The sequence below is a fragment of the Poeciliopsis prolifica genome, unplaced genomic scaffold (assembly GCF_027474105.1).
Source record: "Poeciliopsis prolifica strain line A6 unplaced genomic scaffold, Auburn_PproV2 SCAFFOLD005, whole genome shotgun sequence".
NCBI classification, from domain to species: Eukaryota; Metazoa; Chordata; class Actinopteri; order Cyprinodontiformes; family Poeciliidae; genus Poeciliopsis; species Poeciliopsis prolifica.
In genome coordinates, this window is record NW_026562380.1 from 5,604,869 (window position 1) to 5,627,036 (window position 22,168).

General features: G+C 39.4%; 3 protein-coding genes across 4 annotated transcripts in view; 1 reads left to right on the forward strand and 2 right to left on the reverse strand.

Moving 5' to 3' along the window:
* Positions 1-1,329: 1,329 nt before the first annotated feature.
* Positions 1,330-3,982, reverse strand: mrps6 (mitochondrial ribosomal protein S6). The gene is made up of 2 exons (XM_055029607.1): positions 3,494-3,982; positions 1,330-1,425 (listed from the first exon to the last, which is right to left on the reverse strand). The coding sequence occupies exon 1, from the start codon at positions 3,860-3,862 to the stop codon at positions 3,530-3,532; it is 333 nt and encodes a 110-aa protein (XP_054885582.1). The 5' UTR covers positions 3,863-3,982; the 3' UTR covers positions 1,330-1,425; positions 3,494-3,529.
* Positions 3,983-4,352: 370 nt separating this feature from the next.
* Positions 4,353-11,333, forward strand: nolc1 (nucleolar and coiled-body phosphoprotein 1). Its single transcript, XM_055029580.1, has 13 exons — positions 4,353-4,549; positions 4,794-4,849; positions 5,863-6,001; positions 6,092-6,212; positions 6,292-6,392; positions 6,476-6,614; positions 6,857-7,000; positions 7,073-7,162; positions 7,244-7,615; positions 8,097-9,752; positions 10,132-10,262; positions 10,339-10,422; positions 10,518-11,333. Exons 1-13 carry the CDS (start codon positions 4,439-4,441, stop codon positions 10,674-10,676), a joined length of 3,303 nt encoding a protein of 1,100 aa, XP_054885555.1. The 5' UTR covers positions 4,353-4,438; the 3' UTR covers positions 10,677-11,333.
* Positions 11,334-14,756: 3,423 nt separating this feature from the next.
* micu1 (mitochondrial calcium uptake 1) overlaps positions 14,757-22,168 on the reverse strand; it is a 35,540-nt gene continuing 28,128 nt past the window's right edge. For both annotated transcript variants that reach the window (XM_055029596.1, XM_055029595.1), the window contains 3 exons: positions 19,603-19,711; positions 16,946-17,035; positions 14,757-15,457 (listed from right to left, as the gene is read on the reverse strand). In XM_055029596.1, coding sequence (XP_054885571.1) covers positions 15,297-15,457; positions 16,946-17,035; positions 19,603-19,711 — 360 coding nt within the window. In that variant the 3' untranslated portion in view covers positions 14,757-15,296. The remainder of the gene's footprint in view (positions 15,458-16,945; positions 17,036-19,602; positions 19,712-22,168) is intronic.

The following is a 22,168-nucleotide window of genomic DNA, read 5'->3' on the forward strand; positions in this document are numbered from 1 at the left end:
TCTGGTTTATAGCTCTGTCTCGGCTTTCTCCCATTAATTTGGATTTCTCCAACAGTCATCTTGTTTAGTTTAACACTTAAAGAGTGAGGGATGGCTATTTACATCACAGACAATAACCAGTAAGTTTCTTAACTGAATTGGTGCATTACATGTCACAACCAAACATGATACACAGCTCTACATTAGATTGCCTTGTCTTAGAACCCATCAAGTCACTGAACAGATGCTTTGACCAGATAAATGTGTGGATGTGCCAAAACTTTCATCAGTTGAACAGAAACAAAACTGAAGTTATCTTTGGACCTAAGGAGGGACTATAGAGTCAATGCACAGCTTCAGTTATTACAATTAAAAACCCTGAACCGTCAGTCACATAAAGACAGTTACAAAGTTGGCCTTCTGTCACCTGAAGAACATTTCCCGGATAAGAGGACTAATGTCTGAGTGAGATCTAGAGTCACTCATCCATGCATTTATCTTTAGTCGCATTAATTACTGCAACAGCGTCTTTACAGGTCTGCCCAAAAAAATCTATTAGACAGCTGCAGCTGATCCAGAACGCTGCTGCTGGTGTTCTGACTAAATCCAGGAAGATAGAGCAAGTCACTTTACACTGTCTCCTATGCATATTTTTAATGAATAATAAAGAGCAGTTTCAAACTTAATAACACTACAAAACCATTAATATATCATTTTTTGCAATTTGTATTTTTTTCATCTTGTATTGTTTCTTTTCATTCATTGGTCCTCATTTCTTTATGTAGCTTTTACATCAGGAATAATAACTTGTTAAATAAAATGTTGGGAATTTCTTGTGCCCTTCTTCTATATTACATCTTTAAACGTCACAATTGATCTATGTTTTACTCACTATGGAAAGAATACTTGCTGTAAATGTCACAAGAAACGCACTTGAGAAATTCCTTTGCCAAATGTTTTTATTTTTTTGTAAAAAATATTTTTTTATTCTATTGAGGTCCAAATAAAAAAAAAAGAACTAAAAAACAAAGGCATATCTTGTAAGTACATCTACCTGGGTGTCACGGTTATGCTTTTTAAGGTGTGGCTTTCATCAAGCGTCACAACTGCCTGGAAACTTTCTTGGAAAACCCCAAGCAAAGCCCGGTTCATAATTAGCAAGACTGGTTTTCTTGAGGAAATTCTGAGGCAGTTTTTTTAAAAATCATTTCTTGAACAACTGTCATCTGGTATGGATGTCTACTAGCAGAGTCTTACATTTACAAAAAAGAACTACCCACAGAGTGTGTGAAAACATGAACTGGCTAAATATCACATGCCCCACACTGTCTGCAATAAACTTCAATCAGAGAAAAGGAAATAGTAATTTATTTCATTACATATGCAATAATATCACATCCAACAGCTGTGGGCAGCATGTTCTTCCATCCTCATGAGCAGTGAAGCCTGTGAAACAAACATTACATATAGTTAAAGAATAATAATCAGCACAGAATAAAGTAACAGCAGGTAAGAAAACATGTAAACATTTCTGTATAAATCCGTTTCTACAAGTGATTCAAAGTGAGCAACATGTTCATTTATAGTGCAGCACAAGAACTTCTTATTCTCAACAGCATAGGACGGTAAGTACATCTAAATTAAAACTGTGCAAAGAATATGATGAAGGGATGTGGTATCTGAAAATAAGAACAGCAACATGTGCTCCATTGTGGCTTAATTAAGAAGAAAACATCTTCCTGTTTCTTGAGGAGAGATTTGGTTTTCTCACATTTCTAAATCTGTCACAGCTGAGGTCATCTCTGCTTAGTGAGGCATAAAAGTCAGAAGAAACAGGAAATGTTGAATAAAATAGTCCATCTTGTCCCCATGTGTTTTTCAAACAGAAAAATTAGCTTTTTATAAATCAGGTAAAACTGCATCAATACATATTAATGACTGACAATCTCAGTTTAAACATAATTGTTTGATCTGAAAATATAAGTTTAGGTCCATTGTCTTTCTTATATTTGAAGAATGTCTCCATAACATTATGCTGATGGTAGAAGACGAATAAAGCTTGAGCATAATCTTCAAGGAAGCCGTATTTATATTAAACCAAATGTGAGTCAGTTTCACTCGGACTCCCACACTAAACCTTTTCAAAACATCTGCAAGCAGAAATTACATTTAGAAAGACTGTTAGCCTTGTACAGATGTTTATATTTTGATCAGCTTTAGAAGGAAAAATCTTGTAAATTATGATACACAGCTTGATACAATTAATCCCTCTGGCTGAGCTTTTCACATTGTTCACAGCCTAATAGTTTTTTGTTTTGTTTTTTATTTGCATCAGCTGATCACAGATTATACAGTTAAATGCCTTTTAATTATGTTTCTAAACCTGAAATATATTAAAAAAAAGAGATTAATGTGTGCCATGTTTACAAAATGCTTTACATAATTTCAAAGCAAATCTTTTAGACATAAATTCTGTATTTTAATTCAACGTTATGTGTGCCGTTTACCATCAAGCAAGCATATAGTTTACGGTTTCTACAGTTACAGATCAGATCACCCGCAAAAGCCTGCATGTCCGCCTCTGGCAGAGTTCTGATTTTTCAGCTTTGAGAGACTCAGATTATTTTTCTAAGGACCAAAACCGCAATCAAGCTCACTTCTATGTTGATCTGATAAAAAAAATTAAAGAATGTGCTGAAAGTTCCTTGATAGAGCTGATAAGAAAAACAAGAAATTACATTATTCGCTATTTATGCATTAAAGCAAACATTACTTTTATTTGACTTTGACTCAACTCAAAAGAAAGCACAACAAAGAACATATTGGTTTTTGATCTATTTATAGATTAAAATCAGTAGGAGTTTTAGTTTTGATCTATTCAAATGAAAAAAAAGGACAAAAATCTGATTATTTTGAATTTAATCTGTCGATCACTGATTTGAGCCTATCAATGGAAACTTGGATAATGCCGGGGATAAGTAAACATATTATAGGTTTCACTCTATATTTTTACCTCAGTTTATGCATCAAATATGAATAAAATATACATGTTAATGGTTACATTATTCCTACTGTTCAATAGATTAAACATTAACCATTAAAGGGCAGTGTAACTTGTAATATTTATTATTTTACTGATGTTCATCATAACTTGAGCATCTTATACCAGACCAAATTTGAATTTAAGAACTCAAGGAACACGAAATAAACACAAAATAAAAACTGAAAAGTGAAGAGAAAATTGTGTGCCTTTTTTTCTAAATAAAGTGCAAAATATATATAATTTGAGGGGAAATCTAAACAATTTTTTGAGGTAGTGTTGAGAAAATACAACTCTTTGCATAAAAATAATATAAAATGATATAATTCTATTTTATATCATTTTTATTATTATTTTTATCAATCCCCACACCTCTAAGGCAAGAGTTAAATTGGGACTTTCCACTTTTCTTCAATAGTTAACATCTACACAACTCAAATTAATCATTGTTTGTTGCTATGCGCAATTCATCACCTGCGTTATTGGAGAGATAAAAAAAAGTGAATGACGTTATTGTGAGGGGCCACAGCAGCTGCTTTTGGGCTCCTGCTCTTCCTTCTTCATCACCGTAGATCTCACCACGTCCACGTCACGATGCAGGTGGTTGAGCAAGTGGTCGAGGATGTTTGGAGAACAATAAAAGTCCACCAGAAAGTAAGTCCCTCTGCTGTGCCTCTGATTGTGTTTTGTCATCTTGTAAGGCAGCAGCCTCTCTCCCAGGCTCTCCAGGTCCCTCACCACCGCGCCGCGCTCCATCAGGGTCTCCACCGAGCGCCGGACGGCGGCCGCCGTCTCCGGTCGCTGCATCGCCTTCAGGATCAGAGCCAGCTCATAGCGAGGCATGGCTGCTGTGAAGTGGTCCTCTTTTCAAGGTTTCAGTCTGGTTAACAGCAAGTAGGTGTCATTGCAGTGAAGGCGACCATGTTGTGACACGAGGGACTCGGAAGGACTTCCGAAACACGCATGCGCATAACCTCCAAAGAGCACAAATAATTATAAAAATAAAAATGGAATTTGAAAAATTATATCAAACTAGTAAAAATGTATATCTAAGTAAAATCCTGCAGTAAAAATGTACCTATTGGAATAAAAATACATTCTGTGACATTCTTTGAAGTTCGGAAAATAAACTAGCGGTTGAGGTCTCACTCTGTCCGAAATAGAAAGAAACAAAACTTTTAAGAGATACTTCAAATAGAAAAAAATATTAAAGGCATCTTACATATTTTATTGAATGTGAAACACTGTTTGATTAATTTTAATACCACACTGTCAGCAAGAACTGTTACCAGTTTTCTGAAAATGTTTTTTTTTTCTCGAAAGGAGGCAGCCATCGCCTCAGAGAGTCGTCTGTTTACGTCATCTTGAGGCGCCTGCGCGCTTCGGTCACTTCCTCTCTGTCCTAAGAGCGTGGTAAAGATGGCGGAGCCAAACTCTGTCCCGAGTGATCTCTATAAATGCGTTTATTCGTTCCTGCTGGAGAACAAGTTCACCAAGGCGGCTCAGCAGTTCCTCAAGCAGACTAAAGTTGTAAGTATCTCACGTCTGTTGTTTTGCAGGGTTGAGGGTTTATAAACTGAACGCACAGGTAACGTGGGGGGCCTGGTGGAATTAACACGTGCAGCTGTGTTGTAGTCTCCACCTGTTTTAGAGAAAATGCATTAATTTTACGTATTTGTGAAAGTATGAAAAAGAAACGAGTCGATATGTGTAGTTGTGATTGAGACAATTCTTTGAAATGAAAAACCATGTTGCATTTTCTTGCTTCTTCCAGATTCCACAAGATCAAAATGAAGAAAGTCTGGTCAACATCTACAACTTCTGGGTGAAGTGAGTTGCCTTTCATTTTTACATTCTTTTTTATCAGTATTTCCTTTCTACTGAGAAAAGTCATCTTAGATCATACTGGCAATATCATTACTGCACTCTATTTGTTAAATATGGTAGAAAATTGCTGGTGCGCCCTTCATTTTCAGATTTATAAACTATCAAGAATGCTTGAATAAAATGCTACTGTTTTTCAGTTACTTTTGTAATAAAAATTCCAAAAATATTTCTCTGTAAAGTTAAATTTAAGTCCAAGTAAATACATTTTAATGCAGAAATTGTATGTTATGGCCATATTATGACCTGACAGTCTTCTTACAGGTTGACATTGACGCCATGTCTGTCTCACTGGTCCAATTAATGAAAAGCATCGTGGAAGGAAAAAAAAGTATGGCATGGAGAACCGCAGTCTTTAGAGCAAGAGTTTCAAGAGCCACAAGCCTCAACTATTACTTTTCTTTTTCTGAATTTTGGGGGTTTCATTGGCGCTAAATTATCGCCAATGAAACCAGATAAATTAGCGCTGGGTTTCAAAATTAGCGAAAAAAAGGACTTTCAGTATATGTAATGTTTTGAAGTACTGAATTGAAAGTCTCTTGTAATTTATCTGTAGCTTGCTGTATAGACTTGTGGACCTGAGGATATAACTCACTAAGGCGTTCTGTTTGAGCGTACCCCAATGGTTATAATTGGTGGTATTGAGTGAAATGAGTTAGTTGGAGCACCACAGGGTGCAGTGTTATTGTTGATGTATACAATGAATTGTAGAACCATTATGATCATTTTAAAATATTTGACAATACAAAAATTCCTAATGTGGGAGCTATATATTTTACAAATGGAGTGAATCATTTGAAAATTAAATTTTTTACTGATTTTATTAATGTGTTGAAAATCTGACGGTTTTGCCTCTTCTAAGGTTTCAACTTCGAGAAGTAGGAGATTGTGTAAATTCAAGATTTCCTGGTGAATAATCTAATTTCTCAGGAGTAATGGCATTCATTTTCCTCGATAAGGTCTCCTGAGGCCAGGAAACGGAAAGCAGCTCCAGCATCTGTTAATGGACCATCAGCCAAGAAGGCCAGGCCCACCGCAGAAAGCTCCAGCAGTGAGGACTCAAGTGACTCTGAAGAGGAGAAGAAGGCTCCTGCAAAGGTGGGAATCAAAACTTTGATTCTGAAACTCAACATTTTTGCAGGATTTTCAACTGCACTCAGTTTCTAAAATTAAATTTTACGTATGCAGACTGCGGTTAAGGCTGCGCCTGCTGCTGCAGCGGCTAGCAGCACGAGGAAGAAGGACAGCAGCTCTAGCAGCGAAGAGTCGGACTCTGAAGATGAGCAACCTGCCAAAGCTCCTGCAGCGAGTAAGTCAGAAGATGGCAAGAGTTAAACAGCGTAAAGCTCATAATGGAAATGACTTTGCATGCATTTTGCTTTTAACAGAAGTCGTTGCAGCAGCTAAAGCAGCTGCTCCTGCTCAGAAGAAGCAGGAGAGCAGCAGTGAAGACAGCTCCTCTGAGTCTGAGGATGAACCACCAGCAAAGGTAAACAGGAAAAAAGTTCTCCAACCATCATTGTAGAAATGTATTGAAACATTTAATAATGGTTGAGTGTGTGTTTCTGTAAGGCTCCTGCTAAAGCTGCTCCAGTAAACAAAGCTGCAGCTAAAGCTGCTCCAGTAAACAAAGCTGCAGCTCCTGCTGAGTCCAGCAGTGAAGACTCTTCATCTGAAGACGAAACTCCACCAAGCAAAAAACCCAAACCAGGTTTGATTTTGTTTTTAAACTTTTATTTACTTACAAACAACAATCTGTCCATCCATCCAATTTTTTTCCATCTACTCCATCATCGACTTCTTTACAGTTTTGCAACTTCCATAATAGAAGCTTAACCACTAGAGACACATCTGTGATAAATAAATATTAATGTCGATATGAAAAATGTAAAGGATGTTTGTTCCTGCAGTCCTTTGTGACCTGATAGTAAATGTCCACCTCTGTCCTGTCAGGACCGTACAGCGCTGTCCCTCCTCCTGCCTCCATCCAGAAGGCTTCTGCTGCAGCTGCTGCTAGCAAAGCCAAGGCCAGTGAGTCCTCAGAGAGCAGCGATGACAGCAGTGATGAAGAGGAGGAGAAAAAGAAGAAGGTGGCTGGTAAGTTTCTCAGCTTTCTCAGTCTGACTTGTCAAGAATTTAACTAGTGACTAAACGGTTACATAATTACAGTAAAACCTGCTCCTGTGAAGAAAACCACCACAAAACCTGCAGCGACCAAACCTCCAGCAAAGAAGCAAGAGTCCAGTTCAGAGAGCTCCGGTAATGATCCCAGAACCCAAACGTTTTGTACTCTAGTTCATGTGAAGCTCAACAGATGAAATACATTTTTTGTATTCTTAGATTCAAGCTCAGATGAAGAAGAAGCCAAGAAGCCTGCGGCTAAAGCAACGCCGGCTAAAGCAACGCCGGCTAAAGCAAAGGCGGCTAAAGCAAAGGACTCTGAGGAAGACTCAAGTTCAGATGAGGAGGAAGACGAGGTGAAGAAACCTGCAGCAAAGACTCCTCCTGCCAAACCTGCTGCTGCTAAAGCTGCTGCTACGAAAGCTGCTGCCAGGAAAGCTGCTGCTACGAAAGCTGCTGCTAAAAAGGATTCCTCCTCTTCCTCAGAGGATTCCAGCTCAGAGGAGGAACAGAAGGCGGTTAAAAAACCAGCAGCCAAAGCTCCTCCTGCAAAAACCGCTGCAGCAAAGAAAGACAAGACCTCGAGCTCAGGTGACGAATGCTGAGAAGGAGCAGTTTAGAGCTGCAACTAACAATTAGTTTAATAATCGATTGTTAAAATTGACACATCTGCTAATTTTTTTTTTCCTGATTTTTTTTCACCTCTTAAGCTATTTTATACAATTTTAGAAATGCATTAAAAGAGGCAGTTAAACAAATTTCCTTTGAAACTAAATATTTTATTTTCCTGCTCCGGGTGAAGCTAAAACTATGAAGCCACTTGAAGAGTTAATGATAGAACATATTTACAGACAAAAGGCATTTTTATCTTAAATTTGTAATGTGTATATATTTTGTACAGTTTTGGCTTAATTACTTCTGAGTGTGTTTTTTAGCAACTTGCATTTTTTAAAATCTGTATAGTTGAGGTAACGATTAATTGATTACCTAATTATTTACCAAGCATTAATCATTTCAGCCGTAGAGTATTTCATGTCAGCCTCGTTTTGATGCAAATGTTTTGTCTCCCCAGAAAGCAGCTCTGAAGATGAGGCTCCAGCAAAGCCGCCCACTAAGGCCGTGATGCCGAAGGCCCGTCTTGCTGCCTCTAAACCCCCCGTCAAGGCAGCAGAGACGAGCTCAGACTCAGAGGATTCCTCTGACGAAGAAGACAAACCCCCAAAATCTAAGCCAGCTACTAAAGCAGCTGCTACTGCCCCAAAACCTGCTGCCCCAAAATCCGCTGCCCCAGCTGCAAAGCCTGCTGCGGCAGCAGACAGCAGCTCCGACTCTGACTCCTCCTCTGAAGATGAGCCGGCGAAGACCAAACAAACAACCCCTAAAGTGGCAACACCAGCTCCAAAAGCTTCAACTCCCGCAGCCAAATCTGCAGCAGCAGCAGAGAGCAGCTCAGACTCTGACTCATCAGACGAAGAAGAAGAGCCAGCTAAGGCGAAGCCAGCGTCAAAACCTGCAACACCTGCAGCCAAGACAGCTACCCCAGCCTCAAAGCCTGCAGGAAAACCTGCAGCTGAAAGCAGTTCTGACTCTGACTCTTCTGAAGATGAAGAACCAGCCAAGGCTAAACCAACAGCAACAAAAGCACCTACTTCAGCCTCGAAGCCTGCAGCTAAAACTGCAGCTGGAGGATCAAAACCTGCAACACCTGCAGGAAAACCTGCAGCAGAAAGCAGTTCTGACTCTGACTCTTCTTCTGAAGATGAAGAACCAGCCAAGGCTAAACTTACAGCAACTAAGACATCTACTCCAGCCTCAAAGCCTGCTGCTAAAACTGCAGCTGGAGCATTGAAGCCTGCAACACCTGCAGCTGAAAGCAGTTCTGACTCTGACTCTTCTGAAGATGAAGAACCAGCCAAGGCTAAACCAACAACAACAAAAGCACCTACTTCAGCCTCGAAGCCTGCAGCTAAAACTGGAGCTGGAGCATCGAAGCCTGCAACACCTGCAGGAAAACCTGCAGCATCCTCTGAAAGCAGCTCTGACTCTTCCTCTGAAGACGAAGAAGCAGCTAAACCCAAAATTGCAGTGACCAAAGCAGCAACCCCGGCTTCAAAGGCTGTGACTCCTGCAGCAAAAACTAGTAAAACAAAGAGCAGCTCAGAGTCTGACAGCTCAGAGTCATCAGAGGATGAAGTAGCCAAGAAACCAGCCTCCAAACCTGCTGCCACTGGGAAGGCCTCCAAACCTGCTGCCACTGGGAAGGCCTCCAAACCTGCTGCAACTGGGAAGGCCACCAAACCTGCTGCAGCGAAAAAGGCAGAAGAGAGCAGCTCTGACTCTTCAGATAGCTCTGACTCAGAAGAAGAGGCCTCTCCTGCTAAACCTGCAGCCACCAACGGCAAAGCTGCGACTCCTAAAGCTGCGACTCCTAAAGCAGCGACTCCTAAAGCTGCGACTCCTAAAGCTGCGACTCCTAAAGCTGCGACTCCTAAAGCAGCAGCAACTGTGGCGAAGGCAGCTGGTAAGCCTGCCGAGTCTTCGTCCAGTGACAGCAGCTCTGAGGAGGAAGCAGTTAGTAAACCTAGTCAAGTTAAAGCTGCTGCTGCACCAAAGAGCAAGACGACGGCGGCAGCCAAAGCCAAGGAGAGCAGCAGCTCCTCAGACAGTTCCTCAGAAGACGAAGCTCCGCGGAAAGCAGCCACGACTCCCCCCACTCCCACAGCCAACAGTGAGTTCTCTGCATGTTTGTCTCCAGCATCACATCATTTTGATCATCACTTGATCACTCAGGTGTACAAAAACATTCATACTTCTAAACCATCTAACCCCTCACTTCTTTATTTCTATCTTCTAAATTTGCTTTAAATGTATTAAAAACATTAAAACCTGTCTGTTGTGCTGCTTGGTCTTCATAAAGCTGATTATTTTTTTCTGTGGGCATTTGGAGCACAGGATTTAATTTTGCGGCATCAGAGTTAAAGGGATCTGAACATAAATGTACAGCACTGTTGGAGAAAACAATCCAAACTGCAAAGATTGAGCATAATCACAAGGTATCAAGAAAAATCCAAGTTTGAGAATAATGCTGAAGCCTCTGATTCATCCAGATACAAATGGAAAGAGGAAACATGATGAAGAGTCATCAGAAAGCGAAGAGGAGGAAGAGGCATCTGCAAAGACGCCAAAAAATAAGAAAGTAACGACCACACCGCAGACTTTCCCCAAAGCCAACAAGAAGGTAAAACCCGTGAAACTGATGGCGATACATTCAGATTTTATTGATGAGAAAATTGATGGAAATAACTTTGTTGCAGTCCTCCAATGTACCGTTTCGTAGAATAGTCGAAGAACATGTAGAAGTCGATCCCCGACTGGCAGATAACTCCTTTGAAGCTAAGGTGAGTTGAGATTTTTCTCAACGCTTCAATTTACCGTGGAAGTCTCTTTTTTTTTTTCCTAGTTTTTACGTTTTCATTTCTGCTTCTTCTCCCAGCATGGAGCCAATGGGGACTGGGGACAGAGAGCTAATGAGACTCTCAAGTTTACCAAAGGAAAGTCATTCCGCCACGAAAAGACAAAAAAGAAGAGAGGGAGCTACCGCGGCGGAGCCATTTCCACCTCAGTCAACTCCATCAAGTTTGACAGTGATTGATCTCTCTTAATCCAGCTGAAACCCAGCTGTGTGCTCAGGAATCTCTTGTTTGGTCCCTCAGCCCTTTGAGACGGTCTGATGAGCATCACCTGAGCAACTGAGCCCAGTTGGCACTTACTGTACTCATCTACCTTTGGTCTTTGATCTGATTCAAGGTGTGATATTACTTATGGCCACTAGGTGGCTGCAGGCCACCAATTGATGGTACAGAGCTGACAGTTATGTTAACCTGCCCCTCTGTCTCAAACGATTCGTGTCCTGTAACTTTCATTCTATATATTTAATTGTCAATGATCTCTCAGTGAATGACAGCCATCCAACCTATCAGGCTCAGTATGTGGTTATTTTTTTTGGTAATGGATCTGAGGTATAGTTAAATTTAGATTTGGAGCAGGGAGTGTCTGGGCTTTTCCCCTCTTACAATCACAGTAAACATTAAAGTTTTATACTGTATTTATAGTAAAATTTTATTCCATGTGGGATTATTAGAGCCATCAATTTCTGCTCCATGCTTTTTCTAGAGGAACTTTTGTTTGGATCCTGTTTGTTTTGATGAGAGGATGCTCGTTAACCCTCCATTTTGTTCATTAGTGATAATGAATTCCTAGTAAAGTTGAGATCCATCTTTTCAGTGTAATGTTGGCGCTTCTATGTTTAGTTTAGTTTTTTTTTTTTTTTTTTTTTTTTACTATTCTAACTTTAAATAAAAGTCTGACATTCAAATATTTTAAGGGATTCTGATGCTTAAAAATGTATTTTTCATACTGAAACGAATTGAACAATTGTTCGAAACAAAAACGTCAGAATTGAATCAAATCTTTAAAATGAAATTTTATTTTTTATTTTTCAGATATCAAAATTTGACATTTAGTTTCAGTTTTTACTTCATATTTAACAATTAAAAAAATAATAATGCCTCTTTCCTGGCTCTCTTTCCTAGTTAGAGCAACCAAACACTGTTCTGAACAGTAGCAGTACTTCAAAGTAATGCATGAGTAAAACAAGTACCCTGCATTAAAACTGCTCAAACAGCTTTATTTTTCCAAAAATTACTCATGAAATGTACATAGTCACTAGCAGCCTTTGCACTGAACCTGTCATCTACAAGGTAACATGGTGGCAGAAATTATGTTGTGTGAATTATTGTCTTTATCAGGAACAGAAGATGAATTGGACTAAATAGTGTTTCCTGCACAAAAACCTAATGGTTGCGAAAAACTTGAGCTGCAGAGGAGGTTCACCTGCCAGCAGAACAATGCCACTAAAACTAGATTACATTAATGGTTTATCAAAGCATGTTCATATGTAAACCAAAGACATGGTCAAAGTCCAGACCTATATTTATTTGAAAATCTGTGGGAAATATTTCAGCCTCCAGATGTCTAGTGAAGAGTTGCAGCTGTTACTGCAACAAAATATCGTTATACAAAGTATAAGTTCCCTTCCATTTTGAAGTTACGCACCATTTTGATGTCCTATATGATGTAAAATTTTATGAAAAATTGTGGCTGTGACCTGACAAAATGTGAAACACTTCAAAAAGTGTAATAGTTCTTCAGGGAACATTAAATGTCTATTCTACAGTCTCACACTAAAAGAAAAACGAGAAGTTTTCATGGAGAAAGTACAAAATAATTTTAGGTCATTAAATGGAACCGTTTGGGTTTGTTTCCATTGGAGCCTCCAGGTGGCAGCAAAGCACTTCTGTGTTTCTGTTTACATGTGGACCAGAGAGTACAGCATGAACTCTGTTACCGGATGCCAGGGAGAAGCTCTGAGTGGGTTTCTGGGTCCAGAAACCCAAACTGTCTGGTTTCTCTTTCACTAACAAGCCTGTCAACACGTGACAGTACTCCTTTAGCATTTCACTTTAGTAAAACGAATAATTTGACCGGATCTCCATGACATTTACAGTTCCTGTCAGTCAGAATATCAGCACCTCGGCTGCTTTTCCTTCAATATTAAATGAGTATTTAGCATTAGATTGCACATTAAGCCACATATAGGTATAAACAGGTTTAATTCTCATCAGCATCATCTTCTCATTATACATGTTATTTCTGATGATGGGGCTCTGCTATCATGAAAACATGGACAACTTGACGGCTCTCCCTCCAGGATGTTTAATTTTGGGTGCAGCGGAGTGTTTTGCAGCACCACAGTGGAAAATCCACAATTATGCTGGCAGATCCTGTCACTCATCGCCCACGCAAAGCATATAAGTGGGAAAATTTCAGCGTTAAAAGTAAGATGTTGGCAAGTTCAGACAGGAATAGTTGTGAAATGTGATGCTTTATCAGAAAATGTTTCCCAGTTATTTAAGAGAATAGGTTTTGTGTTGATGGACTCAAACGAGATGACTGATCAAGAACCTAACTGCTTTACTGTGAAACTAAAGCCTTCCCATAAATTTTAGAAGCTATTAAGATCATTATTGTCACTACATCATCAAGCCAGGATACCATGGTGGCCCCGGTTTGACCAATTCTCCCAGATGAGCTTTGGCTGCCAGCGGGGCCTCCAGTTTCATGGTGTTTGATTTCTGTGTTCAGGTGACAGTTTTTGAGATGCTCAACGCCAAACCCAGTCTTAAATATCGCAAACCTTTGAATATCTGATCTTTCCTTTGTCTTCATGATGCCATTTGTTCTCCAACAAATCTCTGAGCCCTTCACAAAACAACTGGATTCACTAACCTTACATTAAATACAGCTGGACTCTATCAATTAGGTAGAATCTGAAGGTAGGCCAGTTGGTATCACTGGATTATATTTATGGGTATAATGGGTAGTTTTACCGAGAACAAGGAAATGCCAATTTCTCAGCCGGAAAAATCAATTGAAGCCGGAATTCCCAGTGGAAAAAAACTCTACTACCCCCAGTTACAACCTGTAAAAACTTTGTGTTTCAATATGGCCGCTTCTTACGTCAACAGTTGCTGTGGTGTAAATATATTTCACAAGACACATGTAATAATGGATGTGAAATATTTGTTACATGTAGCACCAGCAACTCTAAACACATTAAGTGGTATTTGCTTATGGAAACTTAAGATATGAGGTACTGCAAACATGGGCGTCGCCATTTTGAAATTTGACTTCTTCACTGTCTGCTACCTGTTAATATCTGAGTTCCAAGGTAACTGGAGTGCAGCTCAGGAGTAAAGGGCCGGGCACTGAATACAAATGGTATAAAATCTCAAATTTCTGGAAAGAATGTGGTTGAAACAGAACAGTTATAGTATTATAATTAATTCAAGAAAAGATCCTGGTGAGACACGTCTTCCTCATTGTAAATTAAAAAGCCATTAGCATTTCAAAAACAGTATTATTAATGTGTATCAGGGGTTTACTGATGTGAATGAACATGATGTAATTACACAAATGAGCTGGGCTGGCTCCGACTCAGAAAGCAGCTCCAGTGAGCAGTGAAACTTGACCGACCGTCCGTCCTTGCTCAGGGTTTACATGAATGGCTTCTTGAAATTCACTCTTCAGATGTGACTGTGTGCTCCCATTTCTGGGAGTTTTTGCACATCGGTTTCTCTAAAGTGATTTTTTGGGGGGGAATAAATGCCATGAAGTGAACACAATTTGAAATGAAACATTTTAATTTCAATGTGATTGGGATTCCAGACGTAAACTCCTGGAAGAAAACAGCTGAGGAATAATGATGAGAGGCCCCTGAACCTAATCTCCTGCCTCCCAATCACTGCTGAGCACCACTTCCGCCTGTCAGCGGTAAAACGTGCGAGAGAGAGCAGAGCGGCGTGTTTCAGGCCGATGGTGCAGTGCGTGTGTGAGGAAACTGCAGGACAATCTTTTAATGGGCAGCAGAGGCCGAGGACTGCCCATCCTATTCCACTTCAATTAGACAAAACTGCTGACTGTTTCCACACACACATCCATCGCTTTTATGTTTCTGAGTGTATGAGTTGGCAGATGTGAGCAAAACACAAAATTTTCGCATAAACATGTTATAGTACACTCCATTATGCGTGACGAATGACTCCAGATATTGGTGCCGTTAATCCCTCGCTGAGCTTTCCCTAAAATTCAGACTGAAAAGAAGAACGACGCATTCACATTATGAAAAAATCTTTAATAGGATTTTCTTTGAAGATTTATCTTTACAGAAAAATGTGTATATTTTTTATTCAACAAACTGGTCAGGAATATTAAGATAGGAGAAGCTGTGTGACTTGATTTGCTTTGTGCAGAACAAACTGAGCGGCTGGTGTCAGCCCTGAACAAACATATGTGGGGAAAAACAAAACTGACTTCCCTTTTACTGTAAATTGCAATCAAAAAGGAAACAAAATAGTTTCTTTTAGTGTTTTTAAGTCAGATAATTCAAAAGTTTGAATATGGAAAAAAAAAAAGCAGAAACTTTGCAATATTCTGAAAAATACAAGTACAATGCAATGCCTCAGAAAGGCACAAGAGCAGGAGCCGTTCAGGATGTTTCAGTCACGGTGGGTTGATAGCTTGAAGTACAGCAGCATGCAGTAATGACTGATGATCGTCCTCAGAGCTGCAGCCTCACTGAGTTCATGTCGATTCTCCTGAACAAGAGCGTCTTTGTCTCTCGCCACACAAAACGCCTCCGAAATGGTGTCCATTACGTCTTCGGAGCGGCAAAGTCCCAGGCGGTGTCCTGGGCGCATTTCCACATGGCGCGCACCAGCCGGGTGAAGCCCATGTCTTTGGGTTTCTCCAACCCACGCATCAGCCGCTGCTTCATGATGGCGATGAACTCCTTGTTGCTAAGCTCCCCGTTCCCTGGAGGAGACGGACAGGAGGGAGGTGATGAAATAATGAAGGAAGGAGAAGTAAGAGGACTTCCAATTTTCTCAACTCCGGAGGCGACGCGACACGGAAAATAATCACACCCTTTGAAGAGCACAACATTTTGTCACATTCAAACTGCAACGTATTCTATTCAGATTTGATCACAAAGTCGTCAATACCGCTAATTGCAAAATGATAAATGTAAAAATAAGCGGGTCGAGGCATACCCAAAACATGACATGGCAACCAAATTACTGACTCAGGTTGGCCAAACAAGATTTTTAAAACCATTTTTAAAAACATGTTTTTCATGTCTGATGAAAAACATTTTCGTCAAAATGTTCACAATAAGGAGATGCTTCACTCCTAACATTTTGCTGTCACACTGATATTTATCATCATTCACCCTTGGTGACAGAAACTGCCATCAAGCATTTGTGATACCTGGGAATGAGCCTTACCTCACAAAGGAGAAACTTTGTCTTTGGTTATTGTTTCAAAAATATTGAAGGGTTTCTACTACGATCGGTTTGTCTGAGGTCGTACTGCATCATCTCAGTTGGATTTAAGTCCAGACTTAGACTAAGGCTGCTTAAAAACCCTCCTGATTTGTTGTTTTTTGTTGGATCGTTGTCCAACTGAATCACCCAAAAGGCTGGATGTTCTCTCTCTTTTTTAGAAACTTTATGCATTTGATCAGAATTCATGGCTCTGTCAGTTATTTCAAGCGGTCAAAGATCTGAAGATGCAGACCAGCTGCAGACCACCACACCTCCACTGTACTTGACTCTAGTTTTGTTATATTTTCATTCCAGCTGCAGTAACAGGATATAAATCCTAAACAAAGTTCCACTTTTCTCTGGAGGATATTTTACCAGAGATTGGTCATTGTGTTCTTTTGGGTCAGATCTGGATTCTACCTTGGAAGTGTCATGGAGGCCATTTTGCTTCAGTATCTTTCTTATGGTTAATGAAAAGTGAACTTGACTGAGGGAAGTGAAGCCCTGCAGAGCTGGAGATATTCTTGGATAAATTTTGTTGGATTGCAACTCCTGGGAAGGTTTATTGCTTTTTGATGTTTTCTCTTTGGATTTCCAGACTGTTAGATGTCAATTACTGTGTTTCCGATTAATTTCTTCAGACTGATGTATGAGGTGTTGCTTTTTGAGATCTTTTGGGCTGCAACTCCATGATATCAAAATGGATGTAACTGTTGAATCTACAGGTTTGGTCGACATAAAGGGTGTGGCTAGTGAAATTGAACCAAAATTAATCAGAGTTAATTCAGTTTCTTTTCCACACAGGGTTGATTTGGATACCTGTTAAAATAAGCTAACACTGTAATGCAACTAAAATGTGACGAGTTCAAGGGGTGTGAAAGCTCCCATGACTTCAGTTTCTTCGTATCTAGAGGGACTATATGCCGTGTTTAATTATCTCCAGTGGAGGGATACGATAATGAAACTGTCGTGTGCTTACCGTCGCAGTCGAAGAGAGCAAACACAACGTCGCACACATGATCCGACAGCTCCACCTTGGCAACGGTGCGGGCCACCTGCTTCATGGTAACTGAGAGGGGGAGAGATTTCACAGCAACAAAGGTCTGAGCGAGTTCACATGGAGAGCATTGTGTACACAAGTCAAACTGCAGTGGATCAATACTAGGCAGGCTTTTCCATTCAGCAGAGACAGGAGAGAGGCTGAGAACGGGGAGAATCGAGAGAAAAGAAATATGGAGGCTGTGAGGAGATAAAGATGTTTGGGATTAGAAGCAGGTGAGAAACTGGCATGTGGTGCTCCGTAAAAGCAGTTTCAATTATGCTGGAATATTATGGAATCGATCAAAAAAAGTGGAGAAAAAATATACACAATTTTCAATATTTTCTACAAATGAAAGTATCCCTTCACTATAATACTTCTAAATATTATAATTTTCAAACTATTGCCTTTTTATGTTGCCTAATTATTAGATAGAGTCCACCTGTGGTGGCACTAGGGCTGTTGTAAATTACTATTTTAGCAATCAAATAACATCAATTATTATGACGAGTTACCGTCTAATTGCACAAAAAATTGTCTTGTTCTGCTGCGTAAGCTAGTTATTACTGTCAGGTAGCAGCATTATGCTGTGGGAAGGCTTTTCTTCAGAAATCACAGGGAAGCTCAGAAATGAGAGTTTACACCAATTCAGTGGCCTATTCAAAGCCTAAAATCAAATACAGAATGGAGGAATAAATTACAAATTGCAGGTCAAAGAGGCTTTTCATCCAATCCAACTGAATTTTAGCAAGACTGCAAAGAAGAAACATTTTAGTCTATAAGTATTCAAAGCTGGTAGAAAAAAAAACTAAATAGCAGTATTTAGTTAAAAAAAAAAACCCAATAAAAACATGTTTATCATTTTTGTAAATGACATTGTACCTGGGAAAGGAAAGATATAATAAATTGTAATCTTCCTTCCACATTACAATGACGCAATAGCGTCATGTGTTAGTCTGTCACATGAAATTAATATTTCAGCAAGTCAATGTAATTAGTAAAATAAAATGATAAAAAAGGTCCATCATAATGGAAAAAAAGGCAAAGCAAATGGTGAAAAAAAAAAAAAAAACCTGAGATAATTCCCACCAAGAAGCCCATTAGCGACCTTCTTTTGTACCTTTCAGAGAGCCATTGTGCAAGTTCCTCACTTAACACCCACATAGGAGAGAGAGAGCAGGGGAAGGGTGTGAAGTTGTTGGATTTGAGAGTGAGATTAGAGAGATGAAAGCAAAAAGGAGAAACAGGAAAAAAAAAAAAGATATAGAAAAGCAGCAAACGATCTGAGAGCTCCTGTAGGCGGGAAGAGCAGGGAGTTGGTTTCAGAGTGGACAACAGAGGGGAGAGGATAAGTTGCAGACTCATGCCTGGCAGCAGGCTGATGGTTTCAGATAGACGCTGGTGAGTTAATGTGAGTCCGAACTGTGGCACCTCGGGGCAGACTCCTCACCGCGTTAACGCAGTTGCTGCTGCTGCTTTTTCCATCAGTGAATAGATATGCAGACAGAAAACATAAGGAGGTTTATTCATTGTCTCCTGACAATAAACGCAGGAGACAATGAATCATCAAACAGTTTCCATATTAGAAAGCTGCAGATTCTCAGGTGCTGATGTCAAACTGTTCTAATTAGCATTTAACAATAAAACGTTCAGAAATTCAAATAACCTAATCAGTGATGAGTAATTCAGCCTCCACACTGATTAGAAACTCTGCTACAGATGAAGGAAAAGTTTTCAGCATCCAACATTTGGGAAAAACCAGTTCAATAAAATCACTGGTGCTATAAATATTTGCACCCTAATACCAGCAGGACAACACGTCTCCTTGAAGATTTTCCAAGGTGGAGCAAACAGAAAGAAAAATGATTCTTCTCCAATTCTTTCTGCTGGCCTCCTCTCTTCAGCTCGCCACGAGTTTAACAGGATTTTTATCTGAGGACTGTGAAAGGTTAGCTTCGTGTCCGGTGAACCACCTTTGTAAATATGGACATATGTTCTGGATCATTATCCAGCGGAAAGAGCAACTGATGACCCATTCCTGGTTTTCTGGCAGAGGTCACAGGTTGTATGTTTTTTCACTGAGGTTCATGATGCAGTGCATTTTAAAAAGGTTTCCCGTCAAAACAAAGTGAGTAGTGAACCCAAGAGGAACGTGTATGATTAATAGTGATGTATCTGAAAACCTGAGGTGGGTGTTACAAGTGCATTTTGGGGCAGTCTCCTCCTCTCTGTCTTTCCTGTACTGCTACTCATTTAAAAGCTGCTTTGACATGACTTCTTCTACTAATTGCTGCAAAATAAAAGCTTCATTTTAAAAATGCTTCATTTATTCTAAAGAGAAATTAAATGTTGTTGTAATCACATGACAGAAGGAAGTCATCTGTCATGTGTGGATAAGCAGGACCTGGATTTAAATGTGCTCACAGCTGCAGTCTTAAAGAGAAGTGGTAGATAAACAGACAGATAGAGAAACGAATGACAGAGAGCTGAGTGATGGTGGGAATGAAGCCAAGCTGAGAGTAGATTTGGTTTGCAGGGTTCTAACATCTCAGCGGGTAAAAGTGATAGTCAGACAAGTTGAAGCCAGGGGGGCGTACCTTTATCTATTGAAGCTCCAGCCATGTGGTAGAAACTAAGTGCTGTGTCCACATCGTTCACATTCTTTAGGAAGGTAAAGAAATTCTCCACCTCCTCAAAAGTGATTCCCTGTGTAGGAAAAAATAAATAAAAATTAGGGAAGGACAAAGTTTAGTCTGGCCAAAAAGAAAGAAAACCTGCCACAAACTGTCACAATAAGATCTGCAACCGTAACCGAGAGCAGCTCTGCGGGGTGACACAAATGACAAGAGGAAGCGGGCAGAAGCTTTAGACACACATGGATGATCAGCGTGTGGTGAACGAACAGGAGAACAGACGGTGTTAAACACACATGCATACAAACACAAACTCCCAGAATCACCACCAGACAGCTGCTGCTCCGGAGTTCATTTGCAAAGAAAAGCAAGCAGCTACTTTTCGGCAACATGTTTCTGTTTTCTTTATTTTATATTTACTTTATGGGTTAGTGGAAATCTGAACACCAAACAACAGGATGAGCGAGGCCAAGTGATGAAAGAGGAGAAACAGGGAGTGATGCTTTGTGAAGTTTAATTCCTTAGAGAGAGACAAAGCAAGGATTCATCTTTTTTATGAGTTGGAGGACCGTTCTGTTTATGGTCCTTTTTCTCTGTTGCTGCACTTCTCCATCAAATATGCCTCATCATGCCTCCCATATCTTCATTAAACTGACTGATGGGCTCATTACACTAAAGAACTATTATGAAACCAGAGCCTGAAGATAAACTGGATATGCCTTTGAAACTCTAGTCTGGTAACTACAGGGATGCTCACAGTAAAATCCTTTTTTCAGCTATATAGCAAATAAGCCCACATCACAATGCTGCCACCATCATGTCTCACTAAGAAACTGTGCTTATTTTGGTGATGCACAGTTTTCATTTCAAGGTTCATAGTTCAACTTGGACTTATAATAATTCTCCAGTAAGGAGGCCAATCTTCTATGATATTGATAATACAGATAATTGCTCTGTTTATGAAGCCTTTTCTAAGATAATGGCTGAATTTCTCCATCAGGTTATGCCTCATCATCTAACCCTAATGTCACTGAACTCACTGAGGGGCTCATTGCATTTAATGTGAACTAGTATGGAACCAGAAATAGACCTGAAAGAGAAGAAAGATGCCATACATGGTGGTTGGCTTTACAGTCCTAAAAGGGCTGCAAATAAATATTTTAGTGATTGACGATCAATCGGATTAAAACATTTACACATGCTACAGATTTCTTATTTAACCACTTAGGCTTTTTATATACAATATTAAAAGATACAAATAAACTACTCAATTTATTTTTCAAATAAGGATTTTTTTTGCCTAAAATTGCAATAACAGCATTCCTTTAGTGAAGCACGTGCAACTAAAACAATATTTCTATCATCAACGTCTAATTTACCATCAATTACATTTAGAGTTAATTTGTTGATTATTTGTTTTGGATTAACTGATTAATAATTGGATAGCAAAAATTGATCAACAGGAGTTATTTTTTGACAGATTTTCAACCAGGTGAAGATAAGACTGTACCACTTGAGGAGTTCTAGGTAGAACATATTTACAGACAAAAAAGTGTTTTATTTTTTTTTTATCTTAACTATAAATGTATATTTTTTGTACAGTTTTGGCTTAATTGCTGTTCTGACTATGTTGTTCTTTCCTCAAGTTGCCTTTTTAAATCTGTATACTCCAGTTGACAGTTAAATGATTACAAAATTAGTTAATCATTTCAATGATCAATACATCATGATTAATCTAATTACTCGTTCCAGCTCTGTAACCTAGCTATATTTTATTTCTCATGTTGTGGTTTTAGATGTTTGTTTTCACATGTCCAGATTTTCAGCAGACACCCGAAGGTTTTAGCTCAGAAGCTTAAAAAACCTATTTGAAATGGTGACCCAAAGTTTGACAGCCACTCCCTGAAGGGTTTCAGCAAATTTTACTCTGTTTTGGATGTTTTCTTTGAAATAAAAAGCTTTTATCTTGCAGTTTTTGTTCAGACAGACTAAAAATACAGAACACTGCTTTGTTTTTGTTCCCTTTTCTGAGATAATTTGCTGTTCTTCTCCATCAGACATGCTTCATCCTGCCTCTTTCTGGCATGTGGTTTTTAATACTTTACTGTGATGTTTGCCAGGTTTAGTTTCTAGTAGCTCCTGTAACCCTTTCAGGATGTAAAACACAATTTCACTAAGATGACTGATGAGCTCATTAGACTACAGAGGAGCTAGTATGAACGCAAATACAAAACAGAAGACATAAATTTGTTTTAATTTTCATCTATTCTTTCCTGTTTTTAGTGCTTTACAGAATGTGTCTCGGAGCAGTGAAAGAAAGTTGGCTCCGGTGAAAAAAAGTTACAACCTCCTTTTTGGAGCCTCGACTTAAATCAAACTGAAAGAAAGCAACTGAAAGAGAAATATTAAAGAAGTTGAACAAAGTCTGAAACAGTTGGAGTCTGTGGAGACTGAAATCCCAGAGAAGCTCAAAGGTGGATGAAATGTTGGCTTCTTCTATGCAATGACAGCTCTTTCTTTGATCATAGCT

Coding starts and splice junctions, on each gene's coding strand:
- mrps6 (XM_055029607.1), bottom strand. CDS start 3,862: ATGCCTCGCTATGAGCTGGCTCTGATCCTGAAGGCGATGCAGCGACCG.
- nolc1 (XM_055029580.1), top strand. CDS start 4,439: ATGGCGGAGCCAAACTCTGTCCCGAGTGATCTCTATAAATGCGTTTAT. Junction 4,550..4,793: donor TCCTCAAGCAGACTAAAGTT/GTAAGTATCTCA, acceptor TGCTTCTTCCAG/ATTCCACAAGATCAAAATGA. Junction 7,001..7,072: donor GAAAAAGAAGAAGGTGGCTG/GTAAGTTTCTCA, acceptor ACATAATTACAG/TAAAACCTGCTCCTGTGAAG.